Source organism: Odontesthes bonariensis, chromosome 11 (genome assembly GCF_027942865.1).
Source record: "Odontesthes bonariensis isolate fOdoBon6 chromosome 11, fOdoBon6.hap1, whole genome shotgun sequence".
Taxonomy (NCBI): Eukaryota; Metazoa; Chordata; class Actinopteri; order Atheriniformes; family Atherinopsidae; genus Odontesthes; species Odontesthes bonariensis.
The window spans coordinates 9683186-9710319 of NC_134516.1; the positions used below are offsets into that span (position 1 = coordinate 9683186).

The 27134-nt window shown below is 39.4% G+C and overlaps 1 protein-coding gene across 1 annotated transcript in view; it reads left to right on the forward strand.

Annotated features, from left to right (window-relative positions):
• Positions 1–17889, forward strand: part of LOC142391593 (muscarinic acetylcholine receptor M4-like) — an 86992-nt gene extending 69103 nt beyond the window's left edge. The window contains exon 7 of the mRNA XM_075477448.1: positions 7776–17889. Coding sequence (XP_075333563.1) covers positions 7776–8021 — 246 coding nt within the window. The 3' untranslated portion in view covers positions 8022–17889. The remainder of the gene's footprint in view (positions 1–7775) is intronic.
• The last annotated feature ends 9245 nt before the right edge of the window (positions 17890–27134 follow it).

Here is a 27134-nt window from a genome sequence, read left to right on the forward strand (position 1 = left end):
GTTCAAGAGAATGGTATTGTGCAGACTTTAAGCATGCCAACAGCAGCAGTAAATAATTGCGTAATTGTAAAAGCTGTGCACATACACGAAACAGGGCCGAAAAGGAAAATATTCAGTCCCATAAGAGGAAACAAAAAGTATGCAATTATTCACATAAAGTATGCACATTAAATAACACTATTTACTCCACAAATTAAATGTTTTCCATCAGAATAAACAAAAGGATAGGACAATGAGCTGTTAGGGATCAAGCAGGAGCTGGATTAGTTATTTGAATATGTGTTCAAAAACAGTTATTAATATTCAGTAATGTTATTCATGAAAGTTTATGCCTACAAGGCACCATTGATGAATATCAGAAGCTAATAACTAAACCATCATCAGTCTCAAAAGATGTTGGTCTATACGTTTGAATCTGGGACAGATATTACAAGTGCACAACAGATGTGAAGGATAAAAATCCAAGCAGTGACCTTCGTAACCAGCAGTTATTACAGTGAACATACACAATGACAACAAACAACTTCTCCTTTAAAAGATTACATAGAATTATTGTAGTTGTAGTTGGCATAATGATTAAATCAATGGTACTTTCATCAATAAACCCTATTGTCTAAAATGCTGCAATGTAAATATGCACTATGTACAACATAAGCAAGCAATTAGAGACAGACCATTATTGTGTGCGCCTGTATGGGAGAAGAGGGTGTGATCATGAGACAAAATGGCAGCTGTGATCATGTGATTGTGAGAGCACAAGATGTTGGCTGTGATCATGTGCTCAGTAAGTCCTGTGTTAGCCAGAGAGGCTACAACAATAGTGGGTATATTTACCACATGTTAACTGGAGATCTCTGGGCTCGTGTAAGCATATTTGACAGAGAGCGCGTAGAGTAGGATGTTCAGATCCCTTTCTGTGTGTCCAGTTCTGGTTTACAAAAACTTAATCTGAACAATTTGGCAGATCCATGTCTCAAGCTAGCCTGGAAATTCCCATGGTGCTTTGCGCGCGATTTCATTCTCACTGCAAAGTCAGCCTGGATGAACCACCACCCTTATTTTTGCCAGAGTTTGGGAACCAATCACAGAACGGGGGGGGGGGCAGCAAGACGTTGACAACGTCTATGCGCTACACCGAAGCTTGTAGAGTGTTAATCCAACATGGCAGCGGACACAACGTTACCGTTCGATGCAGCCTTAGAAAGTGTTTTAAGTAGCTTAGAACGCAAGTTTACTTTTATTTTACTTTTTTTTCTTCTTCTTCCTCGTCGAATTTCTGTCGTCATCTGGTATAAGTGATACAATTGGCTATGAATCGTGCGCAAAACAGCATGGGAAGAACAAGACGCCATTTGATAGACATTCGTAGCGCCCAATAAACGGCTCTAGGCATTCGTAAACCACGCCTCAAATACGAGAAAATGCACACCTAGTTCCCAGACCACCATCTCATCGAGATTGTGGACGCGTCAGCCAGGCTAGTCTCAAGCAGTCTCTCTGCTGAAAACGGGGAAATAACAGCAAGTCTCCTTTGATCATATTTTGGACATCAATGTTACTTAAATAGATTGCTGATGAGTTGCTGAACTTCCTTGTTGTCAGGCAATCGTATAGTCCATGTTTTAAGTAAGTATCACAGTCTTATGTTCAGATATTTAATCTTCAAAACTCTATTTGTTTGACTCATACAAACCAGGCCATAAGAAAAATTTCAACATATTAACTAGGGCTGGGCGAGTTAACTCATTATTATCGAGTTAACTCATTAGTTATTTAACTTCAATAAATATTTTATCGCGCATTAACGCATGTTTCATTATTTCTTTTATTATTGTAAAAGTCTGTTGCTCACAGGCTTTTATTTTGTAAAAGTCTGCTGCTGTCTGCTGCGGAACCGGAAAAGAAAGTAATCGGCGGATCCACCAAACATGGAGAAGGGTACGGAACTTTTACTCGGCCATTTTCATTTTAAAGTTCTTCCAGACCGCGGAGTCGACAGAACCAAAGTCATCTGTAAACACTGCCAAGTTGAATTGTCTTCTCACCGTAGTAGTTCCAGTCTAAAACATCACTTAAAGGCAAAAAACACAACTGATAGCAGCAAGTCATTCAAGGAAACAGACAGTGGAGCGAGGCTTCTACATAAAAACTACATCAAAATGCTGATGTGAAAAGTGTGTTTGCACAACAAATGTTATGGCACTTTCATTCATATGGCAGCACATTTAAAATAAAACTAAATGCTAAAAGCTATACACTACTTTTGAATTCATTTTTGGATTTTGCGTACAAATGCGATTAATCGTGATTAATCAGGGAAATCATGTGATTAATTAGATTAAAAATTTTAATCGTTGCCCAGCCTTAATATTAACAGCTTGTATGCTACCGCAGCCCTGTACTGCTTTAATGGACCGGCAGATTCTTGATTCTTTATGAGTTACAACACTGCACACTGGCCACAGTGAAAAAAGCCCGATGTTATTTAAAGATGGATCACTTTTGAGAACATTCCAGTAATATTTTTTTTTCAACTTACCTGCAAATAGTATATTGTATATTGTAATAAATCTAGTGAGGGTTTAGATAGCTCCTTTTTCATGTCCTCAGCCTATCAGTGGGTCTTATATGCAAGGCTTTGTTAGGAAACCATACCTGCATTACATTATATCAAATCACATTAATCTTTGAGATGGTTTTATGCACACTGACTTACAAGCAAGGGTAACCTTGGGCCTCATGCAAGAACCGTTCATACGCACAGATTTGTTCTTAAATCGTGCATACGAGTGATTTAAGAGAATTGGCGCATTCACCAATTTCGTATTTTCTTTTCGTATTTTACGTTTTCTTTCAGGTACGAACAGAATTTACGAGTGATCCAGACCTGTCGTAGGAGTTTCGTAAAATTGTCCGCTGTTATTCCAATCAAGTTTGCTTGACTAATGGATTGTATATTTAATTGCTTTGAAGCAAACATAAATAAATACATACATAAATACCCCATAATGATGCTGACATTATTCTGTTTGATGTAAATTATGCACTAATTGAAGGTTAATTTGACTCTGTATATAACAAGGTCAATGGGAAGCGTAACCAGCGGCTGACTTTCTACTTTTGGATGCCTTAGTGCGTCAGGCTCTTGAGGCCATGTAGATGTCCTGTGGAGACATAGCCTGGCGACGCCATCCTACGTACTTCCGCCCAAAGATTTTGGCTATATTTTTGAATTTTGTAAAACAGATTGTTTCATTCGGACACAAGACTTTTTCAAATTTTTATTTTTCCTAACGGGTGCCTACTGCAGCCAATATTCTAAAACCATCAGATACCAAACTGATTATACAGTCATTTGCTGGTATAAAATACAAGCCCAAATCTAATGAAGTTAGGATGCTGTGTAAAAGTATGCAATCATTTGCAAATCCTATAAATCAATTACTTAAATTTGATAGCAGCAAGAAAGAAGGGTGCAATAAAAGACTTGAAAAGTAAGTGGTACTTAATATGAACAGCTAGAGTGGCATGTTTAGGATTATTTAGGTTAATTGACAACAGGTAACATGACTGCTTATAAAAAAAAGAGCATCTTATAGAGCCACAATACTTCAGTAAAAGATCGTCAGAGGTTCAACAACTTGCAAAAATATGCATCTAATGTTCCTAAATTGTTACAACTTTTTATTTCCCCTCTTTTGTAAACATCACTGTGTGCGAGGGACATGACCCAAAAAACAATATTGGTTGATTTTTGGTTCCTCAGCACTGCAGTAAAAACAGCACCATTCTGTCAAGTAAATTTCGACACGTGGTCAAGAACACTTCCAGAAATAATTTTCTTTCAACACATCTCATTATGCCATCCACAAATGCAGATTGAAGCTCTATCTTGTAAATAAGCCACATGTGAAAATGATCTAGAAATGCTGCCATCTTCTTTGGGCCACAGCTCATTTAAAATGGATTGGGAAAAAGTGGAAAATTGTTGTTCGGTCAAACAAATAAAAAATTTAAATTCTTATTGGAAATCATAGATGCTGCACCCTCCAAGCTAAAGGAGAAAGGGACCATCTGTCTTGTTAGCTGTGCTTAATTAAAAAAAATCTGCATCTCTGTTGGTATGGGGGTGCATTAGTTCCCCTGTAACTAGCAAGCAGGCACTTGACTGGATTGCCTGCAGTTCAGACCTTTCACCAATTAAAAACATTTGGTGCATCATTAAATGAATAATAATGCCGCAAAGAAAACCCAAGAATGTAGAGGAATAAGAATGGGACAACATTCCTCTCCCAAAAGGTGCAACAACTGGTTTCCTCAGTTCTCAGATGTTTTCAGAAAAGAAGAGACAGTGCAATACAGCAGCAAACATCCCATCTTTTTTTGTATATACGATATACTGCCAAAAATTTCAAGATGAGCAAATACTTTTTCATCTAATAGTCAAATAAATATCTTTAAACTAACTAGGCACATTATAGATATAATCTAATTTAATCAAATTACAATTAAAATTCAGTCAAATTGATTGTAAGGGGATGGCTAAGGGTCAGCCAAGTCAGCATTAACGTTCAGCTTTATTCATAAGTAAAGTTTTTAGCCTATACATGAAGGTAGAAAGGATGTCTGCCTTCCAACCTGAGAGCAGTTTTCATGAGAAAGGAGATGATAACTGAAGATTTTGCTTCCTGTGATACTTGTAGAAACCTATGGAACCACAAGTAAGCCTGCAGTCTGAGGAGTGTCGCGGCTATGAAATAGCCTATACACACACACACACACACAAGGGTGTACCCAAGAGCAGACCCAACACAGGTATATGAAAAGAAGAAACAGTTTATTTGTATGAATGAATTGAGGGGCGAGTCCACAGCGAATCCAGTCCAGAGATAAACTCTAAGAGAAGTGGGAGCAGTTAGATAGATCCAGTTATATTCCCTGAAAGGGAATCTGTCGTTGAGCGAGCGCTTACTATGTATCCAGGAGGGGTGCAGAGTTGGAGGGATAATGAAATGATGCAGGCTACGGTGTGGTTGGTCCAAAAGCAGGTAGGTATAAGACAGGCAACAGGATGTTTATAGGTAATAAATCCAGAGACAGAGGTAAATCAATGGAGATGTCCAGGATAACAGGGGTAGCGATGATGTGCTAATAATGAAGGGAGATCGCAGTTAGACAAGGTAGAATTCACTAAGGAAAAACCACAGTGGAACACTGGTCAGCCTGATTACCACAAAAACAGTGAGAACAATCTGGCGAAGATTGAAGAAATGTGATCTCTTCTACTAATTCTCATCAGAACTATCACTGCAGCTGAAGCTTATCAGAGAATTGTTGTGACAGCCCAATAATAAGGCATTGCAGAAGTATAATCTCTAAGAACCAAATGCATGAACTAGTTTTTCCACACCAGTTTGAGATAGCATTTTCTGAATTTTACAAAATTTTAAAGGTGAAGGTAATCCCAGAAAGATGATGGATGAGTCAAAAACAACTCAAGATTCCTTATGGTCATACTGGAGGTCAAGATAATGCCTCACAGAGTAATAACATTGCTCGGCAGTCAGTATGGTTTTTGACTCAAGTAAGGTCGATGCCCTGCCTCTGCGGATTGTATGAAAAAACATCCAAGGCAGTCTGCTGCTTACAAGTTTCTCTGTGGGAGATCATTTTACATGTTCATAGCCAAATTCACTTCAAAGATGTTGTCTGTAAGTCCCTTGAATGTTGTTTTTGTCAGATGATGCTGCAATAAAAATAAAAGGATTTTATTCCATTGAAGCGACTGTGTGGATATGCTTCAAGGTACCACAAATTGACACGTAGTGTCAAATGTGGTGATTTTTTTTAATCTGATGCATTTGGCTTTATTAGGAATTCAGCTGTATAGTAACATATAGTTAAGCAAAAAATAGACTTGTGCTTTACTGTTTTTATAAAAGAATGCAAAAAGTTTGAACCTTGGTGTTAGGGAGGATCCAGAGGGAGACAGAGGCAGACAAGATAGGTAAAAGGAAAGTGACTTTACTTACTATAGTGATAATAATATTGATTTGCAGACGGGCTCTGGCTTCTTCACACTCAACATTTTCCTGTGGCAAGTTTGTGGTTTTGTGAGAGGAGAGGCTGGTTATGTAGAGTTTGTTTTCTTTCAGATGATTAGTTTTACTGACCACTGACTACGAAGGTTGAAACATGAACTACAAGACTTTCCTATGATTGTCCAATTGGTGAGGTGAATGGGGTTGCATTGGTGATGCAGAGTTGACTCTCCTTGCTGTGGCAGTTGAGCTGAAGATTGGTCATCTGTTTTCTAGTTTCACTGTGAAGAAAAGCAAAGAGTCTTTAGAGCGATATCCACACAGTAACTTTACTTAAACCTTGAGAAAATGTGAGCACTTGGCCGGCGTAGTTTTAACTGAAGGAGAACAACGATCTGGCGCAGAGCAGAGGAGAAACTGGAGCTTACAGGAGCCACAGGATCAGCCACAGGTTTGATGGTTGATGGTTCAACTGCAATTTTTTTGTGTGTATAAAGTGTATTTTATTAAGTAAAGGTTTCATTGCAGTAGCCATACAAGAATGGAGTATATAGCTTGTCAGTAAAGATAGATTGTTTCAATTTAATATGGAAGTGTTTATTAAGGGAAAAATCTCTTGAAAGAGTCTGTTTGGGATGAGGTCTAAAATATAGGTTCATGGTTTTGATGAAGCTATTGTTGAAAGCTCAGAGAGCATGAGAGAAACAGTTGAAACATAAATCAGGTTCTAGAGACACTTCTAAAGCTGCTTGTAGGATTTGGCTGAGTGGTGAAAGGAGGCTGGACTCAAGACGTCATCTGGTGCTTGACTTTTATTCAGGTTCACCGGTAAAGTGACATGTGCAGTTGTGCAAAGGTGCATTGTGAAGGAAAAATAACAAACAGGGAAAACTAAGGCAACTAACTACAAAAATCTTCCAAAATTAACCAACTTAAACTCATCAGTCACATAGTTTAACGTCAGGCCCTTAGCTGTCGGTCTCTAACACTGGAATCTTTCAGGCCCAAACTGCACGAGGGGCTGCTACTTCATACTGGAAGCCCCTGCTACAAGTAAAACCAATATCAATTAACAGTCATCCATGTCCCACAAACACATTTATACCATAGTATATTTGCATTAATATAAATGAACCAGTATAATTGACATGACAATGAAATACCGGTACTCAGATTCACTACATTTTTAAGTCTAATGAATGAGGATTCTTTTAACATTAGTAGAAACACCCCTATATAGTTTCACACTATTGGTACATCCCATGCTTCTTGCACTATGAAAGCATTGGGACACTTCTCATTCTGGTTTAAATGCCAGTCAAGGAAACTTTGTACAGGTGAGACAAGGAAACGACACACGCAATAATCCAAACATCCAAAGAAAGGTTTAAAAGTACCTAACATGCCTCGTTAAGGATAACGCTCTGCTCAACACAGAACAAATGAGCTACAAGAGCACATTTAAAAGCTACAAAATGGCTTGTACACTTTCTCTTTTACGGATACATATTCTAGCTAAAAAATGTATTTTGTGAGAATTGCATGTAACACCAGGGGAGCTAAACATCAGCTACTGATTGACAGAATTATCTTGTCTTACAGATAGCCTATTTTAATAATATTTTAGAAAATGAAATAGATTATTAATTTTTTAATTAATTGTTAATTGCTAATTTTTCAGTTTTCTTTTGTCAAGAACACTTTTCTGCTCTCTCCCTTTCCCCTTGTGTGTAGGTAACCAAGACCATCTTTGCCATCCTGCTGACTTTCATCATTACGTGGACTCCGTACAACGTCATGGTGCTGATATCAACCTTCTGTCAGTCCTGTGTGCCTGACACAGTTTGGGCAATTGGCTACTGGCTGTGCTACGTCAACTCTACCATCAACCCAGCTTGTTATGCACTGTGCAATGCCACATTCAAAAAGACTTTTAAAAATCTGCTGCTTTGCCAATACAAAAATATTGGCACCAGATGAGAAGAAAAAATAAGATTATAGGTGGGATGGGAGGGGAAACCATTTGAAGAGCAGAAAACAACGGAAGGAGAGAAGAAACATTTCCCAAAGGTAAGTAAAAATGACTGAAGAAGTAGGACAAGATAAATAGAAGGCAGCATTTAGTAAAATATTCTATCTGAAGAAATTAGATACCTAAAATGGATGAGCAACTGTTCATTCTACAAGTGAATACCAATTTTCCTTCACACACAGCAAAAAATGTGAGTAAGTGTAAACGAGTTGTAGTTCACCTGCCCTGCTTCCTCTAAAATATAGCTAATTAAACAGCTTATTGAATTATGGTTACATAAACACAGGAAGTTACAGTAATGGTGAAACTTGGATTACTGTGGGCTGAGAAGTCGAGTGGTAACTGTAAAGGCTGGGACCAATAGATGGAGAGAAGCTGGTAGACCAGCTTGTTTTGCACTGTGCAATGCCACAATCAAACACTTAAAAAAATCCACTACTGCACAAGGATAAAGATATAGTTACAAGTGAATCAAAACTTGTTCACTTGCAAGTATTGACTGTATTGATGTATTTTCTTGCTTCCCAGGATGCATTAACTTTTTTGAAAAAAATCATTGTGAAACCATTTGCATACATTTTTATGTGAAGGACACTGTTTTAACTTAAATAGTACTGAGGACAATTGGCCACTGGCTGTATTGTGGCAACTTGACTTTCAAGCCAGATCTTTATAGACACAAGACCCTTTGAAAACTCATTCATAATCCTGCTGCTCACCCAGAAAAAAAGTGTACAACACTAGATGGACAAAGGAGACTATGTATTGGGAAGGTATAAACTAGAATAGAATAGTAAGCGTGCTGTTTATGTATAGCTGCAAAAAGTTCTTAAATTTTTACCTTTATACTCAAGAAGTGTATTTAGCTTTGACAGTTTCATAATAATATGGAAATCACTTCAATCTTAGACCATATCAAAGTGAAATAAATTTAATTTGTAACATTTTCTTGATACACCTAGTTTTCTAAATGTTATAACCAATATCAGCAGAATATATCAGAATATATATCTGCAGATATCTGCATTAGTTACTTCAATTTGATGCAGTGAACCATGGGTAGACACTGGCGTTCAAAGAAGGATGCGTCACGAGATGTACTGCTGCATTCTGGGCCATTTTGAGGAGTTTCACTGTGCAAGCAGGGAGACCTGCAAAAAGAGCATTGCACTGGTTAAGGTGGGAAATACCCATGGTTTGTACCAATATTTGGGTGGCATACTGAGACAGATTTTTCTTATCTTGTTGATTGTAGATTTAGAGGAACAGATGAAACATAGTAAGAGAAGGATAGCTGGTCATCAATCAGGACATTCAGGTTTGCTGCAACCTTTTTTTGAGAGATAGTTTGAAGAAGTAATGTTCACCGCAATACTGTGTTGGATGGAATGATTGGATGGAATGATTAAAAGCTCAGTTTTAGAGAAGTTTAACTGAAGGTGGCATTCCTTTATCCATATAGATATTTCAGAGAAACTAGAAAAAGTGCCTTGGGTCGTCAACTTAACTACACTTAACTTTATTTAGTACATTTACCATTTAATTATGTAAATTCACAACTATCTTTAGGATGAAGATTAGATTGTCAATTTTCTGCCAGTTAGCTTATGTCACTTTATCTAACTTCAATCTTACATTTTGAGTGTTGTTATAATATCATTCATCAGAGGAGATTAAGTAGTTCTACACAACATACTTTAAGTGTAGTTGTGATTTTACTGTCTGTGATGTAATCAGGAAAATAATAAGTGAAAGGGTGTTGTTTTCACAGACTATTTACTACTAAACACCAAACATAAACTGTCCTGAGGCAGGTTTGACTAATTATTCTGTTCTAAACAGACATCTAAACAGACTTATTTTCCAGAAATTTCTAATCAAATCTCTCTTGTTCACCAGCTTTTATATATAAGGATTCACAAATGAAATAACATGTATGTGTAGAGGTTAGTACAGTGTGCAGATGGAAGAAAGGAACATGACAGACAAAAAAAGATAGCTAAATGGGTAAATTCCATTTTGTTGTCATATGATTACCCAAGGTCGGTTTACAGAGGCAACAGGTTCAGGAGAGAAACACAGAGATCCCTCTCCCCAGTGACATGCTCCAGTTCCTCTTGAGGGATCCAGGAGGAGCTGGAGTCGTTCCTTGGCCAGAAGGCAAGGCAAGTTTATTTGTATCAATACAAATTAGGAGGCCACGAGGGTTGGAACAAAGATGCACCAGTAAATCAAAAGCTTCGCCTTCCAACTCAGGTCCCTCTTTATAACAACAGACATTACAGCTGATGAAGCCCCAATCTGTCTGTCCTTCTCTCGCTCCAATCTGCCATCGCTTGTGAACAAGATCCCCAGATACGTAAACTCCTCCCCAAGAAGCGAGCTCATACCAAACCCGCAGAGAGCATTCCACCTTTTCCTGGTTGAGAACCATGGCCTTGGATTTGGAAGAGCTGACTTTCATCTTTTCATGTGATCCCCCTGTGGTTGGAACACACTCTCTGATCCCCCTTCTTAAAAATGGGAACCCCCACCCCGGTCCACCACTGCATTGGGGGCTGTCCCAGATCTTCATATGACTGTTGAACTGTTGAACCATGTCCAGAGCATCTCAGGGCGAATCTCGTCTACCCTTTTTAACAACTTCAGCGACTTCCGCCAAGGTGTTGGAGGAGTCTTCCCCCAAGTCCTCAAACTCTGCCTCCTCAATGGAGGAGATGCTTGCTGGATTGAGGAGATCCTCAAATTGCTCCTTCCACTGCCCAACAATTATCCTCAGTTCGGGTCAGCGGTTTTCCACCCAAATCAAGGACAACCTGGGAAGGCCCCAGCTTTCCCTTTCTAAGTTGACGAACGGTTTGCCAGAACATCCTTGAGGTTAACCAAAAGTCATTCTTCATGGCCTCACTGAATTCCTCCCACACCTGAGTTTTAACTTCTGTTACCTCCAATGAATAGGCAAATAAAATAACTGACATATCTTCTCTTACTGTAGGTATGTCAAACAGGTGAGTTGAGCTACCTTACATAAACCAGTGAAGCAAACATGGAAAGGAGGGAGCTTGCTTCAGCTGTATTCACTCCGTTACTCTGGAATGTTCTTCTACCGATTCATGGGAGTACCTGTCGGCACCTCCTCTCTCACGCAGCTTACTTTACTACTGTTTGTCACGCCCCACTCTTTATCTGTTGTCATCTGCTTGAACCTGACATGACTGGAAAAGGTTTAATTTTGTGTTTATAAACGTATCCATATTTCTTGAGCTTCATCATGAAGAAAACTGATTTTGCAAGTTACTGTGGAGATTTTCCTTCGAATGACCGAGACAGACTGCTAGAAATGATAACCTGGGAGGGCTCAGTCAGATAAGTGTGGCACTTTAAGGTCCACTCCAAAATCACTTGAACTCTCACAAGCACTGTCTCCCAGCCAGGGCTGTTCTGGAGGATAGAGAAAATCCCCTTGTAATTTGAACCACAGAGATGTGATCTACAAACCTGCAAGGATTTACTTTCCATGGCAAAAGCGCCTGTTCCTGGTTAAAATATACAGCTTAAGTGAGCAAGGGCTCACAGGTAATGCCTAATGACAGTTTAACAGGTGACTTGGGTCAGATATGTGTTGAGTTGTCCTCGATAAAGAATGGACATTGTGCATAGTGCATGAATTGAGTGCATCTTTTTCTAAAATTAGAAAACTGAATGTATTTCTGTGAATGTAAGGATAACTATCATATTAAAAAGTGCTATGTAGAACTTAGGCTCTTTTAGTCAAGACCGTTTACCACTGAGTGATTTGTGTCCACACTTTTTTCAGAATTTCTTTTCTGAATGCCAGTGCTTTTTTTTTTTTGTTATTCCAAATGAGAGCATATTTGACCAAATGCAGCTTCGTAAATTAAAAGCACTGTGCCCAGCTTCTTTTTTTCAGAGTATTCTGCCATTTTTGCTCACTTCAGGTTAACAATCTCTGAACTTTTCAGAAAGCTCGTCGTGACAACAATGTCGTCACGATGTCGCTTTTTCCAGGCAACCAATCATTGCCAACAACTATCACCTGCGTATCTAGTACAATGGTAAATAAACTTATTTTCAGTGTGTCTGTCGATCCTTAGTGGTAGGCTGATCATTTCTGTCTGATGAATTATAATATACCAGACCTGCAAGTCGGTCACAGGTCTCTGTGAACCCTCTGACAGAAGTGTTACTTAAAAATCCTTTTTTTAAACAAAAAAAACAGACCTGGAGCTGACTCCCTCACATAGTACTAGCACTTGTACAAGATTATGAAATTCATTGTAATGTTTCCTTTGAAAGAGTTTGTCTTATGCAAACATCTAACTGTCAGTTTGAGTTGGTACAAAGCTTATCCATTGACAGTATGAGGAGAAATATCCATTTGGTTGGCATAATATGTTAAACAAATAGTAGACTTAGAAATAATGCAAAGTGAAGGGGTAAAGTTTATTATCATAAACAGTAGTGTAGATGTTACACTAGATATGGTTGACATAGTAACAAAGAAAACTAAACAAAAAGTGCAGGATCATAGGTCAGGAGAAGGAGCAGTCTTCTGCCAATCGGAAAGTGGGTGGTTTGAATCCCAGCCGCCCTGTATTACAGGTGTGTGAATGTGTTTGATTGGATACTGGATAGACTAAGTCGTGTGTGTGTGTGTGTGTGTGTGTGTGTGTGTGTGTGTGTATGTGAATGTGGCTTGTAGTGTAAAAGTGCTTTGAGTGGTCAACTAGACTAGAAAAGGGCTGTACAGTCCATTTTCTGGCATCCAGTGAAGATATATTTGAGTAAAGAATGCAGCATATTTAGCTAGCAAGACTTCAGGTGCATAGTGAAATGGCATAATTAGCTAGTCGTACTTTGAGGTTAAGAATACAAATTGAATACAAGTTCCACTGCATCATGTAATCAGAATTTCTGGCTCGGCCAGAAATATCATGTTGTACCCTGTTATCTCAAACATGAAAGAATCTCAGAAGCAGTATTCTAAATAGCTGAATGATGGCAGAGATGACTCTGCTTAATGCCAAAGCCACATAGTTGTGATTGCTGGGAGCACGTGTTCAAGGGTCATCACAAGCATAAAAATAGGGTCATCGCTCTTACCCATTTGCTCTAAAGTCACTCATTAATTCCGATGATCCACTAGGCTGTGCATTAGTTGCGATTCCTCAAAATTTCTCATCCAACGCAATATCACCCTTTTTAAAACAACCACATTAGGGCATATAAGGTAACTATGTGCATACATGCAGTTAACTACACTGTTTTGTCTTGCATGCAAAGTCACAGGGAAATTTTAAGCATATTAATCTTGTAAACTCTTGTTAGTATTTTCTTTATGAATTAGTACTTTACCAAATGCCACTGTTACAGCCAGGGGCCAATGATGAGCCAAACCAAGGCTCAGTAAAGATTATCTGATAAACAGATGGTGAGTGTGAGTGACAAATCAATTTACTGCGTAAGCTCATAAATGCTGTGCAGCGATAATGGAAGACAGGTTTTTATCACTGAGTGAGAAGGATTCAAAAAGAAAATACTTCCAATGATAAAACAGAATAGGATATGCTGCCATGGTAGTTAAAAAAAAACATTTCTGTTATCTATTTAGGGTAGAAACTTCTTAAATGACCAAATAACACAAGGTTCCACTTAGCTTTGCTATTCACTTTAAAATACTGTAAACAATTAGTTGGTAAAACTCATGCAAAGTGAGCAATACAAAGGTAGTGAAAAAACCCTGGGTTAAAATACACCACTTCAAATGTAAATCTGAGGGGAATCTATGTAAATATACAACCCAGTTCTTCTGAATATTTTCTGATTTACATCGCATACTGTGAGTCCAAAGACAGAGAAATTACAATTGTATTATTTCAAAATATATTAAATGTATTTACTTCCATGTACAGAGCATGCACTTTATATTGATGTGAAAGCATTGTGAATTGTTGTATTTTTTTGTCAAGATATTGTTGCAAAGATTAAAATTAGTTACATCAGATAAATGATAATGCAAATTTGAACCACACTGAGGACCAAGTGATCATTTTTATATTCTGGTTTTTCTTTTTAGTTTCGATTCCCCTCATTGAGATGGCATGTGTTATCTTGGGGGCTGGAGTTGTAATATAAATGCCAAAAGTAAAGGAAACAAATAGATGCCATGTCTTAGTAATGTTTCCTGTATGTTGGTAGCTTTCTGTAAATGTACTTTATATGCTTTAATCTTATCTGTAACTAAAACAGAATTGTGATCCCATGACAAGATACCTAAATGAATGACTCTGTAAAGGGTAAATCAACACACGCTTTAGCAAGACTTTTGTTTTTAAACTGGAGTCTTAAATTGGGGTGCACACAGACTGAACATTTCTTACCTAAACAAGGACCATATTGGTGGAAAAATTTGTCCTTTTTCTTTCTACAACAAACCTTGAAAAGACTGAAAAGGTTCTTTGGGGCAGGATTTGTGTTCAAAAGGCAGCTTTATTCTTCTCTCAATGGAAAAAAGGTGATAAAAAGGTAGATATATTGTTGAATGTAATCTCTCTGTTGGAGATGCCCTATTCTGATCATTTGTAGCCCATTACATGGATGTATATCAAATTGATATTTTTACTGGTTGTCACTCAACCATATATAACACAATACAGAAGAAGTCAACTAAATCAGATGTCACATAATGATTAAAATTAAGTCCACCTGTGTGCAATCCAAGTGTCACATGATCTGTTGATCTGTGTATATATAGAACCTTGTGTATAAAGGTCTGCAATGCAACTAAGTAAGTAAATGAAGACCAAGAAGTTTGGGGAACAAAACTATGTACGTATATATTAGAGTTAGGTTAAAAACAAAAAAGTTAACTAAAATTAACAACTAAATTTCTCAATGCCCAACAGAGCCCACTAGAATCCATTTCTGAAAAATGGAAAGACTCAACTGCCCACTTTCATGTATTCTCTTCACTTTAAAAGGATAAAAAAAATGTGGCACCACAACAAACATGGCAATTCTCAGGAGAGTATTAATCAAATTAAGAAAGATAACACGGATGGTATTCTTCACTATAAATTTGGCATATCTGTCCATTGGACCACTTTAAACTTTGTGCTCCAAAAATCAGGGCTTTATGGATGGGTGGCCAGAAAACACTACTTGCTTGTAAACAAACAAACAAAAAAAGCATGTGGTGGAAGGCACTCCTAAGCTTTATGCCACCAAAGAAAACACTACAAGTTGAGCAACTGTAACACCTCATCATCTTTAGAACACCAGGCTCACAGTGATGCATGGTGGTGGCAGCATCATGCTGTGGGGACCTAAATATGCTTTTCTTGTCAAAACAAAGTGTGTTGGAGAACCTGTGTTATGTCTTAGAGACTGCCGTAATCCCTACAGTATATTATAATGGAGCTGAAGTAGTTTTGTCTTGGGGGAACTGGAACAATTCCATGTGGCTAGAACTGTTAAAATTATAGAGATATGTCCCATATAACTTGCAAAACTGTTCCTAACAAAATATTGATTTTATGGGGTGAATACTTGTCGTCTTTCTTTTTGTATTTTTTTTTGTTTGTCTCACATTTATAAATACTTTACACCTTTAAAGTGGTAAGCCTTTTGTTTTGATCAAACCCCTCTCAAAATTCAAATGATTCCAGCATTAAAGCACAAACATAATGAAAAAGATTAAAGGAGTGAATACATTTGCAAGGCATTGTATGGTCAGCTGTCTTACATTTTGATCACTGACAGAGAACAATCCAGATCATGCGTTCAATTGTCTGTGGTCACTGGAGTAAAATATCAAAACAATTTAATACAGAAATGAGTCTCAAGTGTTATTGCTGATATATGTTGCCAGGCCGTTCGCCCCACAAAATGTGGATTTAGCTGCTGGACTTAAAGGTGGTAACAACACATTTAGGCTTCCCATTAGTGGAGGATGATTCAAGTGCTTACATTGAGGATATAATCAAGAATTTGATTGTTATAATTTTCTAGAGGAGGAAGGGCAGCTGCCCCCACAAGAGAGTGTTGCCAGAGTATTTTTCAAATGCTTGTTCAATACAGTTCTTTATTCATAAAACACAAAATCACAATTCAAAAATTAGGTTATGTGAAGAGGAAACCTCCAGCAGAACCAGACTCACAAAGGGAGCAGTGTTAATTTCGTCAGCTTTTTTAAATTTAGTCTTAGTCTTAGTCACAATGTCGAAAATCAATTTTAGTCTTAGTCATATTTAGTCATTTTAGTCAACACTGTACATAATAGAACTTCTCCACACACTGCTTCTCTTTTTAACATATATCACACTGTACAGAATAAAAAACTTCTCCAAACACTGATTCTCTTTTTTACATATATCACACTGCGAAATGGCTCCATACATCCAGGCGTTGTTTTCGCCCAGCTCCAACAAACCGTATACCGGTATCCGAGCCCGACGCCATGACTGGACTGCAAAGTTGAACTAGCTACGGTTAAGGTATAGCTAGCTATCGGCTACGTTACTTGACATGAAAAGGGCCTAAACTCGACTCACTGAACTACTGATTGAGGCACTGTGGGACAGGCGCCGTGTAGGGACAAACAGGGCAACAGCACGTAATCTTCTATGAAGTTCAAGAAACACTTATATTAAAAATTACAAATTAATTATAAACAATTACATTTTTTAATGTCCATTCATCCATGGCTTGTAAATTTCATCTTGTCTTAGTCTCGTTAACGAAAATCATTTTTTATTCTCGTCATATTTTTATTTTCTGGAAGCAATTTTGTGCGTCATCGTCTCGTCATCGTCATGGGAAAAAGGGGCGTTAACGAAATATTTTCGTCATCGTCCTGGTTGACGAAATTAACACTGAAAGGGAGTCTGCCTCGACCAATTGGGAGTTGAGAGGACAGTGAAGAGTGGTAACATACCCGGCCAGGGAGACCTGCTGGCAAAGAGAAACACAAGTTAATAACAAAATAATGTTACATGTACGTGGAGAGTCAAGAGAGCTGAGTGAGGAAAGGTGCTCGGTGCATCATGGAAGGTCCCCCAGCGGTATATTCCTATACCAGTATGGGTAAAGTATATTTCAGGGTAGCCTAAGCCATCTCAAACTATAAGCTTTATCAAAAAAGGAAAGTTTTAAGTCTGATCTTAAAGGTAGACAGGGTCTGGCTTCAAAACCCATACTGGCAGCTGTTCCTCTTTTTACTGATTTATTGATGTCTTCAATTTTAAAACTTTCTGATTTGAAAAAACATAGGGTTGTGTGTTGAAGACTAATTCTTTTTTTACTTGATAGTGATAAATTGCTTTGTTATTTTGAAAGGTCATATGTGAAATCTTCAAAAAGGAATTCCTTCGCTAATATATATATATACTTTGAAAATGTGCTAATACATAATACTAAAGTATTGTAGACAAATAAATATAAAAGTAGCAATTTCGCAGATAGGCTTGGTGATACTAACAAACATTTGCTTTCCAATATGAATTGTGGTTGATTTACCCTTAAAAAATAGTGAATTTTTCTGTAGTCAATTCCTTCATTTACTTAGGTTTCTAGTGGCTTTTGGGAGAACCTATCATGTGATTTATTTTCTGCATAATACCCTATGGCTGTTTGTTTGTATATTCTCTTGTTATTTTTCCATTTAAAAAACTTTTTAAATAAGCATATAGTTGTGCTCATTACTTTTTTAATGACATGTCTAAAAGATATATCAGAAACAACTTGTGATTATACAAAACTGTGATGCAAATAAATACTTGATGGTGAATGCCTTTATTATATGTGTGGGCTCAAATCACATTAAATAGTAGAAAAAATTCCAAGGTATTTATACTATAAAGAAATACTATAGTTTGGGGACGGATGTAATACTTCAAAGATTCATATAGATTGTGTACATTGGAAAAAAGGGACAGTATGGTATTTAAACAGTTCACCATCTTGACAAATACATCTTAGTCTCTGTTACTGAACAAAATCAAGCAGTTTTGAAGATGGAAATATTCTTTGAAAAGTCTCTGGGCATTTGATCCCTACTTAACTGAAAATGCTTGCATAAGTAAGCTTCGGCTTTCTATGATACGGATTCTTAATTTCCTGCTAGTGTGTGACTGACTCCAAACTAGCTATTTTGTTACAAGATTCGACTAGACTCACAGTCAAGAAATAGGATGTAATTTACAGCTTCAAATTATGGAGAATTTCTTGCAAAGAGAGAATACATCTTGATGAGAGAAAAAAACAAGAAAAGATTTTTACAAATTAAGATCAGTATTTAGTTTTTTTACAGTTGTGTCATGTGGAATTATCTTTCAATGGATTTTTTCTGGCCTTTTATCTATTTGAGTAAGCTGTAGGGCTGGAAAACAGAGATAGCCCCCCCTCCTCTCTCTGGCACTTAAATGCCAACGTCATGTGTTACCATGGCAACACACATAGAAACTACACACATAATTTATTCCAGTGCAGGATTCCAATGATTCAGAGCACAGAGATCAGGATATGAGAGCTGACCTAGATAGGGGGGAGTTGTTTATTAAAAGGATGAACAAAAGTGATAAACCATATGGACAAAAAGCTAGTTACTACTGTTTTATTCGGTAAGATATCAATCAGTTATGATCTCATAGAGCATGTAAGAATTCCATTGGGATGTGATCCTCATATGTATTATCACAAGCAGTTGTGAAACACTGGATCAACAAATGCTATATGATTATTGTTTTTCTGTATTTAAATTTAATTTAATCTCACTCATATTTGTATCTAACTGGTGTATAATGTAATTTTTTTTTTTAGAAAAGCATTCCTTCAGCCTTCGATTGACCCCTGAAGAGTTTTGAATGATTAAACTGATACAAATGTGGAAATACATACTTTTATAATTTGATTATACACATGGTAGTTCTACATATATGCATACTGCATATGTATTCACTTATTTCTCTAAAGCTCATGAAATTATGATTAGATAGTAACAAGTTCTCAATAAAATTTACATTCATGTAAAGTATATGAATTTGACTGCTACTCACATGACGTAGCTATGGCTCAACAGTGGATCTGCAATTGGACAGGCAGGTGAGTTCCTCCTTGGAAAGTGTTGAGATGTGTATTCCAGGAAGAGGTGCCAGGCGATTATGGAGCCTTCCAGGAAACTGCTAAATCTCAGGGACCAGGGACCTGGTTAATCAAACCGCCAGGTGTGCAGTCCAGAAAACCAGTTGAAACCAGCGTGGACGGAGGAGCCAGGGCAACAGGGGAATCTTTCATGATGTCCATGGGTTCGGTGGTGTAATGGCATCAAACGGGATCGTCTTTCCGGCGGGACCAGCTGAGGTAGGTACAGATACTTCCTAAGAGGAACACAGAGAACACAAGGTAACAAGAGTCATGGACTGGGTCAAAGAACTAGGAGTAAGTAATTTGGCCGACGTTTATCTCTGAGACAAACTAAACGATCTGGCGACAAGTAGTGTTCCAACCAGGTTAGAAAATTAGCTCTAGCGATAAGGCAATGACCATCAGTTGTGAGAACTGGGAACCTGCCAGAGAGCAGAGACGACCATGCCCACACTTCACTCATACACACCCACACACACACCAGCACACGTACCAATGCCAGAGGAATGAGCCTCATGACCCTTTGTTTGCCATACCCTTGCATATTCTAGAGACAATTCTGGCTGAAATATCGATGTATCAAATTTTGTCATGCTTGAAAACGTAGCGTGTTTGTCAAAGTTCCTCTATTGTTTAAGAGTTGTATTTCACAACTATTCTCTACCTCGCCCCCTCAGCAAGCCTCCGGGAATTCAACTAATAAGAGAATACTTCCCCTCTCATTCTCAGTAAGACTCTTCCCCCAAGAGAAAGCTCTCCCTTATTCTGAAATAATTATACACTATTTGCAGTTCTAATGGGGGCAGAGCTTATCTCGAGGGACTCAAGATTATCATGACATGTCCACTTTAAGAGAGCAGTGAGAAAAGTTCATCATATCATAATTAAAAGAAACACCTTAGCATAACTAAAACCAGCCCTAACTGTAAACTGTATCAAAAGAAGGGTTTTAAGACTCGTCTTAAAACTACAGATACTATTGTAGCGTAACTTAAACCTTATTTAACCTTGTATATATGGGCACCACCTTCAAAGAAGGAAAAAGACAGAATCTTTCGATTCTGGTACGTTAAAATTAATGTTAAAATGACTAACCAGTCTCAAATTGCTATCTTTGTGAATTCTCGTTTGGTTTGACCGACATTACGTAAAGAAAACATACAACACAACCAGTTAATTTTATATATATATACAGTGGGGAAAATAAGCATTTGATACGCCGCCAATTTTTCCCACTTACAAAGAATGAAGAGGTCTGTAATTTTCATCATAGGTACACTTCAACTGTGAGAGACAGAATCTAAAAAAAAAATCCAGAAAAATCACATTGTATGATTATAAAATGATTCATTTGCATTTTATTGCAGAAAATAAGTATTTGATACAATAGAAAAATAGAACTTAATATTTGGTACAGAACCTTTGTTTCACAATTAGAGGTCAGATGTGTCCTGTAGTTCTTGACCAGGTTTGCACACACTGCAGCAGGGATTTTGGCCCACTCTTCCACACAGATCTTCCAGGTTTTGTGGGCTGTCGCTGGGCAACACAGAGTTTCAACTCCCTCCAAAGATTTTCTATTCGGTTCAGGTCTGGAGACTGGCTAGGCCACTCCAGGACCTTGAAATGCTTTTAAATGGAGCCACTCCTTAGTTGCCCTGGCTGTGTGTTTCGGGTCATTGTCCTGCTGGAAGACCCAGCCAGGACCCATCTTCAATGCTCTTGCTGAGGGAAGCAGGTTGTTTCCCAAAATCTCACAAAACATGGCCCCATCCATCCTCCCCTCAAGACGGTGCACTCGTCCTGTCCCCTTTGCAGAATAGCACCCCCAAAACGTGATGTTTCCACCCCCATGCTTCGCGGTTGGGATGGTTTTCTTGGGATTGTACTGATCCTTCTTCTTCCTCCAAACACGGCGAGTGGAGTTTATACCAAAAAGTTCTGTTTTGGTCTCATCTGACCACATGACCTTCTCCCATGCCTCCTCTGGATCATCCAGATGGTCATAGGCAAACTTGAAACGGGCCTGGACATGTGCTGGCTTGAGCAGGGGGACCTTGCGTGCCCTGCAGGATTTTAATCCATGATGGCGTAGTGCCTTACCAACGGTAACCTTTGAGGCTGTGATCCCAGCTCTCTTCAGGTCATTGACCAGGTCCTCCCGTGTTTGGTTTTGGGCTGATCCCTCACCTTTCTTATGATCGTTCATACTCTACGAGGTGAGATCTTGCATGGAGCCCCAGTCCAAGGGAGATTAACAGTCAACTTGAGTTTCTTCCATTTTCTAATAATTGCACCAACAGTTGTTGCCTTCTCACCAAGCTGCTTGGCTATTGTCCTATAGCCCATCCCAGCCTGGTGTAGGTCTACAATTTTGTCCCTGGTGTCCTTAGACAGCTCTTTGGTCTTGCCCATGTTGCAGAGGTTGGACTGATTGATTGCGTGTGTGGACAGGTGTCTTTTATACAGGTAATAAGTTCAAACAGGTGCAATTAATACAGTTAATGAGTAGAAGATAGGAGGGCTTCTTAAAGACCAAGTAACAGGTCTGTGAGAGCCAGAATTCTTTCTGGTTTTTAGGTGATCTTATTTTCTGCAATAAAATACAAAATAACTATTTGATAATCATACAATATAATTTTCTGGATTATTTTTTTTTAGATTCTGTCTCTCACACTTGAAGTGTACCTACGATGAAAATTACAAACCTCTCCATTCTTTGTAAGTGGGAAAACTTATTTTCCCCACGTATGTATATGAACTATTTATTAAGACGATATGACCAAAAACATGAACCTTAAAGACAAACAGGAGAAATATGTTGAGTATGGGTGATTATATAGGAAACACTTAGGGAATTAAAATGTAAAATGGAGAAATACCGGAATTACTGAAAAAAGTCTAGATTTGTTTACTATTTGCAGTTAAAGGCTAACATCTTGGAGAAATTTATCATTTTAACAGTGAATTCTCTGGAGGTAAGAAGAGGGCAGACCTTACTTCTTTGTTGACACTTTAGCCCAGTTAGTCAGCTCTGAACAAACCAGGTGATGGCCACAGTGTCCAAGTGGGTTTCTCTCGGTTCCACCGTCTCAGGGCCTTCCTTAGTTGTGGGTGACTTCCCGTGGACTTTCAAGTTGCCTGGGACGGTAGCTTCTTCTCCACCGGGGCTTCTCGTTGCCAAGGACACGGAACTGGCTGGTATCGAGGATTTCACCGCAAAGAATGACAAAAATGTCCATGTGTCAGAGTTGGTTTGGTTGCTGACCAACTCTGATGAGCTGAACTTAAATTCACAAAATATCAACAAAAAGGTGACAATCTTAAGCTGGCTTTCTTGGTAAGAAAAACTAACTATGTGATAACGTGTACAGCAGCGGAGGTTAAAAACGTGCAACGTAAAAAGATATGGAGACGAGATGACGATGGACGAACGAAAAACACAAAAACGTATATTTTTCTACTACTTCATCCTGTTTCTTTCTTTGCTCTGATCTTTTTCTTCCTCCTCATCTTTCTATCCTGTCATCTCTCTGTCTGTCTTAGTCTTTCCATCTTCTTCCATCATTCTTTCATTTTTCTCTTGTTCTTACGCATTCTTCTTTCCTTCTAACTTTTGAGTGTCGTCACTTTTCAATGCTGTTTTGTAAAAGCCACAGGGTGAGCAGCAACACGAGCGCCTCGATGTCCTCCATGCTATCCTCCTCGTATGTTGTTGTTGTTGTTCTGGTTGTTGTTCTGAAACGCTGTGTTGATCCAACGTGAAGGATGAGGCGGTGGCGGAGGACAGACCCACCGGGAAGGCTGAATCCGGACTTACAGTTGCCGCGTCGCTCACGGCGGTGGCGGACCGTGACGTCAAAATGACGTTTCAGGCCTGGCGCTTGCCTTGAAAAGACGGCGCTGTGCGTTGTCGTGCACTAGTTGATTTTTGTAACTTGGCTGCGCCGAGAACGACGAACCGGATGGACCGATGTGAGAACGGCTCAGTCAGGAGGTGCGTTTGTACAGGCAGCTGTACGAAACTGCAGTGAAACAGCACAGGGACCACGTAAACTCCCAAACTGGTGCACAGAGATGGGCAGAACTTTGGGGAAAGAGGGAGAGTTCTGTAAGAATGTGTGGAAGCTGCGGGACAGATTTGTGAAGGCAAAAAAGAGGGCAGAGACTCTGTTGATGCCGGGGGCTTCAGACCTTCACCTCTTTTAACTGAATTAAAAAATTAAATGATCCGAATACTGCAGCAGTATCATTAATGTATTCCTGCTCTTGACAGGGACATTGTTTTCTTCTCGACTTCCGTGGTTATAGAGTAGCAGTAACGTTCACGTAGCAGCGTCACCTCTGTGACGGAGAAAATTGCAACGACTGGCGCATCAATTTGCGCCAGTATATATTGCGGGCACGAAATCAGTGACGTCATTAACACCGCTCGCGCTAACAGACGCGGCAACCATGCTAGAGCCCCCCTAGAGGGTACCATGCTGTACCCACCGGGAAGGCTGAGGCAGCATCGGCGGAACGACCCACCGGGAAGGCTGAGGCTGCGTCGGACCAGCTCGGTGGTGCCACCATGTGGTCACGTCAGTGGCGACAGTGGCGACAGTGGCGACAGGGTGAGGAGAATGGTGTGGACTCCGCTAGACGTATAGCATCCAGGTCAGTTGGAAGTCCCAATTTCTCCAGCAGCAGGATTTCAACGTCCCGATATAAATTCCTTAGAGCCAACTCACACTGCTGCTGGGCTCCTCTGTGAGGGTCTGCTGGGTCCTTTTGACGGCCGGATCCTACTGTCATGGTGTGTTAAGGGAGGACCCAGGTGCAGACACAGACGAGAGCCAAAATAAAGTTAAAGGATTTATTTTTCAAAAATATAAACAAAAGGCGCAAAAGGTGAGACCATAAAGGCGAGGAATGCAGACTAGGATTTCAGATCAGGGGACAAGACAAGACAAGACCAAGGTATAGGATGAGGATCTGGCGAGGAGTGGTGGAACTAGAAAGGCATATATTAGTAACGGGTTAGTAACGGGTTGCAGGTGAGAGTGAATGAGAGCAGAGGGCAGGAGACAGACTGAGGAGAGAGAGCGATGGCAGAACACAGGGGGCGAGGGGGAGCACACTAACTAACACAAAGAATACACAAGGATAAATTAAACAACTGAATACCAAGATAAACAAAGACTGATCTAATAAAGAAGGCACAAAGTACTGAATAAAAACACCAATAACTAAGTCACAAAAACATAACCGAAAATCCAGATCCTGACACCTTTAGTGTAGAACACCAGCTGTACCAACAGGAATTAAGTTTGATGTTATTTACCAGGCTATTTAGCATCTGTCTTCACAACAGCTTCTTGTTACGAGATGAAGAAGCCTCAAACTGATCACACTCCATTGTGTATATACAATATTGTGAAGAGGATGGGCAGCGCTGTTCTTTATGTTCACCAACTTGTGCAGCATTCTTCTTTGTACAATCAGGTCTAGGGGCTCAAGAGTTGTCCCGAGCACAGAGCTAGCCTTCTTCATCAGTTTGTTCAGTTTATTTGAGTCACTGTCTGTGTCCTGCCACCACAGCCTTGCAGAAAATATGCAACGATTTGGTGCCGACATCAAAGTATCTTAACTTCGCCAAGAAGTATAGCTTTTTTCCTTTCTTGAAAACAGCCTCAGTGTTGAATTTCCATTCCAGTCTGCTGTCCTGCTAAATATTCCTCAACTACCTCCGCCTCTTCTGCTAGGATGGAGACCGTGTTTGGTTTATTCCTGGTCCTCCTAAAATCCACAATTATCTCTTTTGTTTTGTGTTCAAGATGAAGTTATTGTTCCCACACCAACTCAGAGTGATTGACTACTTTCCTGTACTCACCCTCTTGTCCATCACTGATACACCTAACATCTGCAGTAATCAGTATCTCTAGAGATGACAGGAGTTATAGTGGAGGTCTGAGGTGTACAGAGTAAAGAGAGTTCAGTTTCCTGTGGCACCCTTGAGCTGCTGACCACCCTTTCAGATACACAACCCCTTCATTCTCACAGACTGGTTTGTTTGTCGGGTAGTCATTGAAGGGTGACAACATTGAAGTGTGACAGGTTGGGTTTGAGGTCTGTGTTGCTAAGGAGGAGCATGCTGAGTGTTGATCTGAGCTGAACCTATTGAAATACATATTCAACTCATTGGCTCTGTTCATGTTTCCATCAGCCTGATCTTCTTTCACTTTAAAGTCTGTGAAATTTTTCATCCATAACCGTACATCTCACATTGTTTTGCTGGAATTTTTTCTCCTGCTTTTTTCTGTACACCTTGTACTCACACTCACTCATAAGGTCATTTTAGAATCGTTCTCTCCGTGCATGCGTGGGTTCTCTCTGACTATTCCGACTTCCTCGTACCATCCAAAGACATGCATGTTTGTTTAACTGATGATTCAGAATTTACCATAGGAGTGAGCATGCATAGTTGTTTGTCTCGTTTGTCTTTGTGTGGCCTTGTGACAGACTGGTGACCTGTCCAGGGTATACCCTGCCTCTATCCCATTGGTAGCTGGGATAGGCTCCGGTCAGAAGTTGATGAAATGTGGCTCCCAGAGAGTATTCCAGTCCCTGTAGTTCATCTTAAGCCTCCTGAGAACATTTTTATACTGTAACAGGTTGCTGTTTAACAATGGATGTAAAGTTGGAAGTGAGGAGAACCAATCAATCAATCAGTAGCTGCTGACAGCCAGCCTCAAGCACACTTCCAAATGTTCATCAATCAATCAATCAATCAATCAATCAATCAATCAATCATCTTAATGTGTACAACGAAATTAAGTGTTATCCAACGACGAAGTGTCATCCAATCAGTGTATTAAAAAAAGGAAAAGAAAAAGAAGCATTTAAAAACAGATGAATAAATAACACACACACACAAGCATACATACAAGCATTATTGCACTGATTTCTGAGAGCATGTAAAAAGAATTCAAAAGTCATGTATCGGTAGCGTTAAGTGTGGTGACTGCAGTGGGATAAAACTGTTCTTTAGTCTATTTGTCTTTGTTTTTAAAATTCTGTACCGTCTCCCTGATGGGAGCAGTTCAAAGAGTGGATGTCCAGGGTGAGAAATGTCCTTTTTGAGGATTTTTGCCTTCTTGAGGCACCGGGAACTGTGCAGCCCCTCCAGTGTGGGGAGATAGCAGCTGACGACCTTCTGTGCGGGTTCAATGAGCCTCTGAAGTGCTGTTCTCTGGACCACTGTGCAGCTGCTGTACCACACACATATACAGTATGTCAAGATTCTCTCAATGGAGCCCGATAAAAGGACACCAGCAGTCTCTGGGAGATGTTGTTTTTCCTCAGAACCCTCAGGAAATGCAGTCTCTGCTGGCCCAGGTCAGGTCCTCCTCAAGATGGACTCCCAGGAAGCGGAAGTCCACCACCCTTTCCACACCGTCCCCGTTGATGTATATTGGGAGAATATCTGTTTTCTTCCTCGTGAAATCGATGATGACCTCCTTTGTTTTGGAGGTGTTGAGGAGCAGATTGTTCTCCCTGCACCACAATGTCAGCCACTCCGTCTCTTCCCTGTAGGCGGTCTCATCCCCCACAGAGATGAGCCCCACCACTGTGGTGTCATCAGTGTAATTCACGATGGGGTTGCTGTGGTGGGTGGAGGTGCAATCGTAGGTGTAAAGCAGGGGTGCTCACACTTTTTCAGCATGCGAGCTACTTATAAAATGACCAAGTCACAAAGATCTACCCCCTACAAAAATTCACAACATATATTTATTTTTAACATATTTATTGAGGATTCTTTATGTTGTATGTATTACAACATATACAACATACAACAATAATTATGTATGTTGATTTACCTTGCGTAACCGCAGGAGCAAATATTGCACAACACA